Source organism: Microtus ochrogaster, chromosome 10 (assembly GCF_000317375.1).
Source record: "Microtus ochrogaster isolate Prairie Vole_2 chromosome 10, MicOch1.0, whole genome shotgun sequence".
Lineage (NCBI taxonomy): Eukaryota > Metazoa > Chordata > Mammalia > Rodentia > Cricetidae > Microtus > Microtus ochrogaster.
Window position 1 is genome coordinate 55,509,778 of NC_022016.1, and position 11,440 is coordinate 55,521,217.

General features: G+C 54.3%; 2 protein-coding genes across 4 annotated transcripts in view; one reads left to right on the forward strand and one right to left on the reverse strand.

Moving 5' to 3' along the window:
• Positions 1-3,784, forward strand: part of Hpca (hippocalcin) — a 9,620-nt gene extending 5,836 nt beyond the window's left edge. For all 3 annotated transcript variants that reach the window (XM_026782213.1, XM_005353206.3, XM_026782214.1), the window contains exons 3-4: positions 2,602-2,707; positions 2,822-3,784. In XM_026782213.1, coding sequence (XP_026638014.1) covers positions 2,602-2,707; positions 2,822-2,919 — 204 coding nt within the window. In that variant the 3' untranslated portion in view covers positions 2,920-3,784. The remainder of the gene's footprint in view (positions 1-2,601; positions 2,708-2,821) is intronic.
• An 80-nt stretch (positions 3,785-3,864) lies between these two features.
• Tmem54 (transmembrane protein 54) lies at positions 3,865-9,950 on the reverse strand. The gene is made up of 6 exons (XM_005353207.2): positions 9,830-9,950; positions 7,097-7,290; positions 4,941-5,000; positions 4,666-4,854; positions 4,436-4,570; positions 3,865-4,057 (listed from the first exon to the last, which is right to left on the reverse strand). The coding sequence occupies exons 1-6, from the start codon at positions 9,843-9,845 to the stop codon at positions 3,983-3,985; spliced, it is 669 nt and encodes a 222-aa protein (XP_005353264.1). The 5' UTR covers positions 9,846-9,950; the 3' UTR covers positions 3,865-3,982.
• Between the last annotated feature and the right edge of the window lie 1,490 nt (positions 9,951-11,440).

Sequence of the window (11,440 nt, forward strand, 5' to 3'; positions counted from 1 at the left end):
AGCTTTTGCCCTCTAGACCCCGATGTCCACTATGCTAGTTCAGAGGCTCCAGACAGCTGGTGCAGACAGAGTACTGTGCACCCCAGGGCCTGATTAATGACAAGTAGGCTCTAGTGAAACCCGGAGCGAGCAATCCAGACTTAATCTAATTAATCTAATCTAATTAATTAATTAGAAGGATTGTCACAAGGATAAGGGCCACTCTCTAAGTCGCTGCTCAGTCCACCTCCCATCCCAGCCCTACACTGGCTGGTGGCACAGAGGGAGGACAGAGACAGTGTGCTTCTCGGGGCTCACTCTGATAGGAAAGATGAAGGCACAGGCCACACTGATGAGGTCAGTGAGAGGCATGGATATAACATCTGGAAGACCAGGGGACGGAAACAGCAGAAGACACAGCGGATGAGTAATGACCATATATGCTGCTGTTCAGGGATCGCTCGCTCCAGCCAAGCACTGCTCTGTTCTTTTATTCCATCTACTCCTCTAGAGCAGTGGTTCTCAACCTGTGGGTCGGGACCCCTTGGGGGCGGGCTGGGTGAGCCTTTCATAGGCATCACCCAAGACCATCAGGAAACACAGCGATTTACATTTCAATTCATAGCAGCAGTAAAATTACAGTTATGAAGTAGCAACAAAATGCTGTTAAGGTTGGGGGGTCACCACGACATGCGGAACTGTGTTAAAGGGTCACAGCATTAGGAAGGTTGGGAACCCACTGTGTTAAACAATCCCAATGCGATGGACACAGTGCTCCATTTTACAGATGGAAACTGAGGCTCACGGATGCTAGATTCTTATCCAAGGGTACACAAAGGTGCAGAATGCACCGGGATGTCGCTCCAGAGCTCCTGTGGTCCGGCACTCCAAACTGCCCGAGCATCTGTCCAGCAGCTAAGGGGGGTAAGCCCTGATCTGGTTGGTGCCTTCCATTAGTTCCCTTCCCAAACCTTGGTTTCTTATCCAGGAAAAGGGAGATTTGATACCTGAGTTGATGTACAGTTTGGAAATCATGTATGCCACGTACTGAGGCATACACATTTGGTCCCAGCACTCAGGATGCAGAGGTAGGGCGTCCCTGAGTTCGAGGCCAGCCTGGTCTACAGAGTGAGTTCTGACTATACAGAGAAATCCTGCCTCAAAAACCAAACCAACCCAACCAACCAACTAAAATCAGAACAAGAAAGAAAACCAAAACAAAATTCCTGCACATAGGACCTGGCGCATAATGCTCGCATGATAAAGGGTAGCTCATTTCAGGCAGAGCCTGAAAATGCTGGGGAATCTGAAAGGCCCCGTTGTGGCAGAATTACCCCTCCAGCGGGGCTTGGTGGTGGCGAGGCCAGCATTGGACAGCTTGTGAAGTGTCTTGAATGCCAAAAACAAATGGTTTGGACTTGGTACAGAGCATGGTGGGAGGTGACAATGGCCTTTAAACAGGGAGTTCCCTGCCATGTGCCAAGGCACTGTACCGGAATTTGGGAATCTTAGAAGTAGCTAGAGTCGCTGTTCTTATCTGGACGGTGGCACAGTCTGCTAAGGAATTAGTTACTTCCTGAGACACGTTCTCAAAGGAAAAGCCCAGGGGGTCTGTGCAGCCAACGTGCCCTGACCCCTGAGGGATCTTGGATGATCTTGCTTGGAAAGCATTGTAAACTGAACCCCAGGGAAGAGTGGGAGGCAGCATCCTTAAGAAACCAGTGCACCGTGGGCCTAGAGGGAGGTCTGTGTGTGCTGGAAGCAAGGGGGCAGCCTGCTGGTTTGGGGACATGGTAGTGGAGATTAGTATTTGGAAAGAGCGTTGAGAGGCAGTGTGTGGGACAAACTTGAAGGAGAGACTAGAAAAGAGTAGTTCAGAGACAAAGCTGGACACGAAGGGGTTGGGGAAGGGAAGCTTTCTTGGAGGAATTGAAGATTTGACGTGGCTAGTCCGGTCTCTGAGCTCCAGGGAGCAGAAACAGCCCACGACACAGGTCGAGCACTACATAATCTGTACATTTAGCGAAAAAATTCTCCTTTTTGGTGCCTCTGGAGCACCTACACGCGGCAGCTGCGGCCCTCAGCCCAGCAGAGCTCAGGCTGTCCCTGACCCCATGGCAGGTGCTCATTTGCATTCGTTTGCATAATGTTCCCGCCCCTTCTCCCAGCTTGCCTTGGCGTTCTGCGCCCCCTGCCGGCCACAGACCGCAGAACAGTCTAATGTCATCTCCCTCAGCGCCCCCTGTTGGTCACTGAATGAGAGTGCTAACTCAGCCCTTACCCGCAACAGGCACCCTGCTGTTCTACGCCCTTTGCTATCTGGACTTCGATGTCCTCCAACATCTCTCTTGACTCTGTGCACCCCAGATTCTTGGTATCCACCTGGGGCTTGCAGTTTGAAGTGCCTTTGTTTGTTATCTCTGTCAGCAATTCCCACCTGGCCCTCCAAGGGACCTACCTGGTCCAGGGCACTCTTAAATTACCACCCGCTTCTAGAAAGCCTTTTCCTGATTTTCCTTCCATCCTCCATGGCCAGAGGAGCACGACCTTGCGATGTCTATAGAGAACGAGATCGGATGGGGCCTTAAGTGGTCTCTTCTCACTCCCGAACCAACCCCACAGGCCATTTACAAGATGGTTTCGTCTGTGATGAAGATGCCTGAGGACGAATCGACCCCGGAAAAGAGGACTGAGAAAATCTTCCGCCAAATGGACACAAACAATGACGGTGAGTGTCGGGGGTGGGCGGCCTTCCTTCTTCCCTCTCCCACACCGCCTGCCACCACCTGCCTGGCTTTGTGGCCGCCTTTTCCTCACTGACAGCTCTCCCTTGGCCCCGCAGGCAAGCTGTCTCTGGAGGAATTCATCCGTGGGGCCAAGAGCGACCCGTCGATCGTGCGCCTGCTGCAGTGCGACCCCAGCAGCGCCTCCCAGTTCTGAGCTGGGGAGGAACCAGCTCTCTGCCTCCCTGCCTTCACCGGCCCTCTGCTTCCTCTCCCTCGTGTCTGTCCAGGCTGGGGGCCAGACTGGGGACCCCCTTCTGGGGTCTGCACTGTGGGAGGCCTCTGGAGAAGCGAACCCTGCAAGGAAGGGGCTAAGCAAGACAGCCATTAGGACCCACGGCCCATGAGGCAGAATCTCCCTTAGTGGGACCGAGATGACTTGTTTTTTTTTCTGTCCCTGTTCCGTAGTTCCCTATTCTTTATTCAGAGGGTTGGATTACCTTCCACCAACCCACAGATCTGAGGCCCTTCTACAACGCGGGGGTTGGGGGACGTTCCCTTTGGGTGACCCTCAGCCTGGAGGGAGGTGGAGAGGTGCCCAGATGAAGTCTTTTGGTTTGGTGGGGGAGACATAGCAGATTCTTGGGCTGTGGGGCTTTGAGGAAACTCCCTGATGTAATTCCCTGCAGAGCACTTCCTGTCCCAGCTCTTGCTGGCTAGAGACCATGGTAAAAAAAGATCTCCCAGGGTTCCAACTGGGGGGTCCCCAAACCCAGCCTGCCTCTTAGCATTCGGATGATCACAGATTCAAGCACTCTGTATTCTGTATCTCACTCTCTTTCACTCCCACATGCGCCCCTCACACACACGCGCACGCACACAACACACACACACACACACACACGCACGCACACACACACACACACGCACACACACACACACGCGGGCAGAGTCCCTCCACAGCATACTGTGTAGGAAAGACGTGCAGGCCCCTGGCAAAGCCCCCATCTCCCTCTGCATGCAGCACATGAAGCATCTCTGTTCTTTTTAATAACTTCCAAATAAAGTCTTGTTTCAGTGCAGAGTGCCGGGCGGCCAGGGAGGGCACTCAAAGCCCTCTCCCAGGTCCCCAGGGGTCCATTGAGCCCTCTTGGGCCTGCTCTGGGAATCCTGGATTCATCTAGGCTTCTTCCATGGCTCCCTGGGCACTGGTCAGTGCAGGCTTGGTCATATGTCCAGACTTGGTCACGTGCCTCAGTCGTCATGGCCCCACTGAGGTGTCAGATGGTCAGCTGCACAGAGCTAGCGCAGCTCAGTAGGTCATGGCCATCCAGGGGCTCTGGGCTCGTTTGCATCTGCAGACACAAAAACCTGTTTGTTTTGCTGGGTCTGGACTGGGGTCTCTATCTCCAGGACATCCCCAAACTGTAGGCAGGGAGGACTAGAGGCTTCTGGGGCATGGGAGAGGACATCACTATCACACACTCAAGACAGGCCAGACTCCCGAGTGTCTCCTGTTTGAACACCCAAACTCGTGCTTCCTCTCAAGATTGGGAGGGTCAGATATAGCTATCTGACTTAGCTGGCGGATCTGGCTTCCCTGGACTTTGGAGCCCTTTGGTGGCTGTGAGCAAACTTTTGCCCCAGTTATCTGAGGCCCTCTTCAGAGGTGGGTGGGGCTGACCAGCCAGGGATTCCAGCAGGGACTTCCCAAGACTATGGAGGGGACTCACCGTGTGGTGGCAGTTTTTCCCCCACCAGGGTCTCAGTTCCAGCAGCCGATGCACTAGCTGGGCGCAGCGCAGGGCAGACACACTCTCCGCCACACAGAGCATGAGAGAGATGGCCCAGAGGCACAGACTAGAACTCTGCAGGGGACAGGGGTACAAGCATCTTCTTAGGGACAGGGGGTGCAGGGATCCCAAGAGCCCTTCCCAACCCCTCCCAAGGCTGAGGCACTCACGTAAATTCGAGTAGGGTCAAAAGGACAGTCAGGCGCCAGCGTTGGGAGTTCAGGGCTCTCAAAAGTACAGGCTGCCAGTAGCGCTCGGCCCTGGGTGGCAAAAGTCACTGCGATGGAGGCCAGGAGCCCAAGGGCGCAGGTCAGAGAAAGGACAGCACAGGCCACACTCAAGCTAAACACAATCCAGCGCTAGGTATGGAGAGTACTGGTCAGTGCTTGGCCATAAGGGGGCTGCTGACCCAACCCACGGTCCCATCCGAGGAGGTGCCACATACCAAGGGGGTGCTGGGGAGGTAACGAGACAGGACGACAGCTGCGATTCCGGCAATGATGACCTGCGGGGGAAGTACGGATCAGCTGCGATGCCAACGCCGGGGCTGGAGGAGAGCTTGTGGGGTCAGATGCCCGCTTGGATAAAGGACCCACCACCATCTTCCTATTCCTGCCTTCCCGACTCCCACCCTGGGCTCGCTTCAGCCTGGCTTCAAAGGGGCTGTGCCTTCTGCTTATCCCTCACTGCCTACAAACCTTCCAGGGCTCCCCACTGCCTAAAGCCATGACTCTCCAACATGGTCCTATGTATTCTGTTTGCAGGCACATGCCAGGGGGTAGGCCACGGGATACACAGGACATTTCTCCTTGGGATGGGAAAGACTTTAGAAGAAACACATCCCACTGTCGAGGAACTAAAGTCAAAATGAGATGAAAACAGGAATTAGGCATAGTGACATATGCCTGTATTCCCAGCGCTGAGGCAGATGGACACTGTGGCATGTTTAAAGCCAGCCTAATGCACATAAAGAGTTCCAGTTTGGCCAGGGCTATCTAGTGTGGACTAAGTGGTCAGCTCCTTATGAGGAAGCATGGGAGGTGGCCAGTCCCAGGGTCACCATCTTAGTGTGAAGGCCATCCTAAACAGACAATACATGTTGTGAACAGAATTCAGAATCTCCAAGAGGGGGCCGAGGATGGAGCCCGGGAACAGAATGCTTGCCCAGCATGTGTGACTTCTGGGTTCAGTCCCTGGTACCACAAAAGACAGAAAAACCCTTTGGAGGATCCGAGGCTACCCCAGGCTCTTTAATGTCCTAATTCCTGTCCCTCTATCTGCCCTGGGCCACTGTCTTCTCTCATCCCACTGGATACGGGTACCCAATCACAGCTGTTGGCTGCTACCCACGGAGCATCCCCTCCAAGAACACACTTCCTACATTCTCATGCCCCTCGACCCCCAGAGACAAGGCCTCCCATGTCCTGTTTAGCCCAGAGGCTGCCCCCCAGATCACTAGCGTCATTTAGCCTCTCCAGCTTCTTAGGTTCACCCTCTGTAGTGGATGTGTATAGCAGTCACAACAAAGTGACTCCTCTGGGCTCAGTCCCTCTCTGCAGGATGACCTCACAGGAAGGCATCCCATCAGCAGGAAGTGGGGTGAGCCTCCCCCAGGCGTGGGCAGCAGAGAGTGGTGAGGAGTCACTGGGGAAGGAAAGCAAAGGGAAGTGATCCAGCTCTGAGCCCCCTGGCCGTGGGCTGGCCACCGTCCGTGTCGTCTTCAGATGGTTGCTAAGCAAGACAGGTATCGACTGGGACATAGTCCAACACTGCTGTTGGGGTGTCTACAGATCAGAGCCTGGTTCACCACACCCAGAGGCCCGCAGGCTGTCTGAGCTTCATTTTGTAGGCAGTGACCAGCACACACAGAGAGAAGTCCCTTAGCCAAGAGTCAGCAATCTCTGGAAGTTGAACAGATTATCCTCCAAGTCTGCACCCAGAGGAGAGCTTTATAAACCTAAGTCTACTAGGCTACTTCCTTTAGTCGTTCATCAAACGGGCAGGTGCCCGGGTCTCGCCCGGCTGCTGGATATCAAGTAGTTCACGTGAATCCATTCTAGCCCTAAACTCACGCCCGTCTGATTGGCTCCGTGTCTCTAGAGCAGATCTCAGCCGTTCCCAGCTCCACACATTGGCACCTGCCACAGGCTGAACACGGAATGCCACCCTGGCACACTTCTCTGCCTGCTAGCCCCAGCATGCCACATACCTGGGTTGATAATTACAGTCCATTGGGAACACCTACTCATCCACTAATACCCAGCTCAGAGGTTTCCACTTCCCCGAAACCCTTCTGGACGGTCCCCAGCTAAGCTGATCTTCCTTCCCTCCCTGCTGCCACACCGTGAATTTGTCACAGCAGTTCACACTAGCCGTGTGCCAGGCCTTCATTTAAACATCTTCTGTGGATGACCTCAGACCCCCACTAGGGACCGCTGCAGTCTGGGTACACTCCCACCACCCCCATTTTACAGGCGACAAAATTGAGGCAGAGAGTGTTTGAGGGCCTGCACAGTTGGTAGGTGGCTACTAGGGTTAGTGCTGGGGACTCTGGCTGAGACCCGGTCCCTCCCTCCTGCTGACCTCCCAGTCAGGCCATACCAGGATGGCAGAGGTGACAGAGAGGATGTCCACCACACAGTACTGTAGAACCACGGCGTCACTGGCGGCAGCCACAAAGCGCAGCATGGTGCCATGGAGCACGGCGGCTGCTATGAAGCTCACATGACCCAGCACGACCAGCACCAGGCCTGTCTTCATCAGCACCTTCCGGAACTCACCCACATTCAGGCCACCTGTGGGGACACACGTCAGGCTCAGAGGAGAAGACCCAGGCTTTGGGTCATCTCAGCTTCCCTTCTTCGTCTCTTGGACGTCCCTGGGCTCTAAGGTTGGAAAAACATACAGGTGTCACACAAAGCTGTCCTTGTTAGCTACTGAATTATGACTTGCAGGGATCCAGCTTGATCCTCATTCATTTCCTCATTCATTCACTCATTCATTCATTCATCTGTCCCATACACAGAGTGTCTTTCCTGAGTGCCTGCCTGCTTCGTGCCAGGCACTAGGGCACCTATAAGCTCCACAGGTACTGTCCAGGCCTCCAGGAGCCCACAGTGTACCGGGCAGGAGTCAGGCCCTGCACAGTCGTCAGTCCAGGAGATGGGGCCTGGCACCACACACGGTGCTCAACACACAGCTGCTAGACAAAACTGGTGAGAGCGGTCAGTCTCCACTTCTCTCCTAGAGAGGAAAAGAGTACTTGTCTCTCGGTGTGGACAGGGTCCATGGGTGAATGGGAGCGTCCCTGGGGACTCTTAGTGCAGGGGGTGCTAAATTGAGTCTGGGACCAGAAGGGAGAACCAGCAACAAATACAAGTTCTGAGTGGGCAAGTCCTGTCACATCCAAAGAGCAGGAAGCCCCTTCCTCCCGCTCTGAGTAGCTCTCTACAGTAACATCCGCCGTTGCTGGCCGTTAACCCTGCCTCAGGGACATGGCTACCTGGACCCTCAAGTCCTCTCAGGTTAGACAGCTCCATGAACCTGAAGTGTGAGCGACCCTCCCAACTAAGCAGGGTCCTTCCTCCTTTAGCTGCTCCCAATGGCTCTGACTTTGAGATCCCTGCTAAACCTCAGTTTCCCCACATGTGGAAGAGAGGTCTGACCCGGTTCCCTGTCTATATGTGAGCTTGGCTGCCGAATGAAAGCAAGAAATGGGAGGTAGGGCGGGAAGAATCTTTAAGCTGGATGTTCTCAGGGCAATGGATTGCAGGGGGCTGGGAGTGGTGGCTCATAATCCCCGTAGTCAGGAGACCGAGGCAGGAGGATTGCTGCCAGTTCAGGGCTGGCATAGGTTACAGAGTGAGACTCTCTCTCTCTCTCTATCTATCTATCTATCTATCTATCTATCTATCTATCTATCTATATATATTTTTTTTCCTTTCTTCAGTGGTGTAGCCACTGGTAAGTTGGCTATGTTCTGGTAAAAAGCCCCCTCATACTCCTGTTAGCAGCCCTAATTAAACTCAGTAGCACACACACACACTCACACACACGGGGCAATGAGGAGCCTGTCTAGACAGTCACAGATTCACTGTGGACCTGGTACCAGGCCCTCCTCCACTCTGGGCCCTGGATTCTCCATGCATAAATCTAGAGTTGGGGGAGGCTGGCCTGTCTGGTCCCTGAGCTCTCCCCTGAGCTTGCAGGCTCCGGGTATGGCAATAGTAGCACAGGACAGACCATGGGTGGGAAAAGCATGAGGAACTGGAACGGCCTTGTGAAGATGAACACCCAACAGCTGGCCAAACAGGAAGAGGAATTGCAGCCCTGTTTCAGGGACCTGATGGGCCCCACCCACTCCATCCTCCCATCCCATCCACCCACCCATCATCAGTCAGGAGCAACCCAGATACTCCTGGGCTTTGGCTGGACTCAAAAACAGCAACATCTCTGGACCAAGGCTCTGGTCAAACAGGAGGCCAGGGTTGTGCCCCGGCGCTGGTCAAAAAACCCTAGGGCAGTTGTAGACCTTTTTTCTCAGTTCCCATGCTGGGAGCATTGGGCAATATGGTTGGCACAGTTTGCTAAGCCTTCATTATCAGGAGCCAACTTCATCCTGGTCAAGAGCGGGTACATCTGTCCCTGTTTTACAGAGAAGAAACAGGCTGTGTATGCTGAAGAGTGCGAACTTAGACCCCAAACAGAGGGTTTGCCCAGGGAGTGGGGGAGTGGGGAGTCTTCGCCATTGGTGACCCGGGTTGACTGGTCTTTCCCTCCAATCTGGCTGGGTGAGAGGAGGATACAGAAACGGGACCTCGGTAAGGCTAAGTACCCAAAGCCGTGGACCCCGGATCCCTATCTCTGCACCTCCAGCATCCTTCTCCCATCTGCGGGTCCTGGAACCTAGTTTTGCCTCTTAGGAAGGGATATAGAGCCAAGAGGTGGAGATGCCACCGGCCACATCAAAACGGGACCTACTCAAGAGCTGGGCCTCAGTGGCACAAATCTGGAGTCTCAACTACTTAGGTTGAGGCAGGAGGATCCAGAGTTCAAAGTGAGAATGAGCCAAGTCCTGACTTCCAGGCTAGTCCCTGGGTGACTTCGCTGTCTCGAAACTTTGGGGCTGGTGTCCAAGGTAGAGCACTTGCCTAGCCCACACCGAAAAAAGAAAAATAAAACCTAGCTGCTTGTCACCCCACCGCCATCTTACTTCTGGGGGAAACTGAGGCTGAGAGTAAAGTGACCTGCTGCAGGTCAGGACGTGATGCAGCAGGCTACTTGGCTTCGGGTTGGGTCCCCCCAGAAATGGGACTCCCGTGAGCCCTCGCTCACCGATGCGCAGACACATGTCGCTCCCAGCCAGTGACCCCAGCCGGCGTCAGCGGGGTCTCGCTCTCATCCTGCTCACCCGTGGCCTCCGCTCCTCTTCCCGCCGAGCAGGCGCCCGGCGGCCTCCTTTCCCTGCACCCCTTGGGCCACCCAATCCGGCGCCCCGTGCGCGCTGCCGAGGCCGGTCTGACCGGCTGGGCGACCCCGGGGCTGTGCGGCTGAGTCACAGCCCCGCCCCTGCCGCGGAGCCAGGTGCGGGGCGCCAAGTCGCCCTCGTTTTTCCTTCACACGCCCATTCCACCGGTGGAAATCGAGGCTCCAAGGGGTCGCCATTGCCCGTGCTTGGGGGTGGTGATGTAAGTGTGCCTGTAGAGATCACCACGACCCGGGGGTCACCTGGGCGAAAAAAATCTTCAGGATGAAAGCTGAGAGTGAACAGGGGCAGCCATGGGTGATGAACGCGCGGTTCGGAAGACCAGGGTCTTTTAATCTACTTCAGATCAGTCGCTGACAAAGAGAGCCCCGGGTCTAAATCTGGTCTTCCATGTTGAGCAAGGGACTTTTTTTTGTCTTGGTGGTTTTGTGTGTGTGTGTGTGTGTGTGTGTGTGTGTGTGTGTGTGTGTGTGTTGGGGGGGGTGTCCTTCGTTTTCTCCTTGGAAAACCAATAATAATAATTTGCTGACCAATGAGATGATCCAGCCCAGTAAAAGTCCTTTGCCACTCGCCTAAAGACCTGGGTTCCATTCCTAGGAGCCACGTGATGGGAGGAGAGACCCGGATCCCTGAAAGTTGTCCTCTGACCTCCACTGGAGCACCGTAAGGCACTAACAAACTGTAGCACACGCGCGCACACACCCCCACCCCAACACTTAAGACATGGTCTCATTATGTAGCCCTGACTGTTCTGGAACTCACCCTGTAGACCAGGCTGGCCTTGAACTCAGAGAGACCTACTGTGGCAGCTGGAGAGATGGCTCAGTGATTAAGAGCATTGCCTGCTCTTCCAAAGGTCTTGAGTTCAATTCCCGGCAACCACATGGTGGCTCACAACCATCTGTAATGGGGTCTGGTGCCCTCTTCTGGCCTGCAGGCATACACACAGAATATTGTATACATAATAAATAAATAAATTAAAAAAAAAAAAGAGCACTTGCTGCGAAGGGCCCGGGTTTGATTCTGAGCACCCACATGAAAGTTTACCACCCTCAGGCAGCAGACACGCGTGGAGTGCACAGATGCACATGCAGGCGAAACACCCATAAACTAATACAAATAAATCTAAAAAAATGAATGTATTGCTGATTAAGTGTAGAAACAAGGGGACACATAGTAGGCACTTTGCTGATTTTAGCTGTTGTTGAGCTTTGGGTTCCATCAAGGGCCAGGATAGATAGAGCTGGCCCTTGCTGCATCCCAGTATCCCTGCAACACACACACACAACGTCCCTGCTGCACACACAAGTCTTGGGCTCCTCTGTGGGTTCAGATAGCTGGGCATTCACCTAGGACCACTTCGTCAGAATGGCGAGCAAGCAGAAGCAGGTCTCTGCCAAGCATTCTGCCTTGGCTGTGGGATGGCCACCTCCCTGGACTGCTGAGGTCTTCACAGCAGA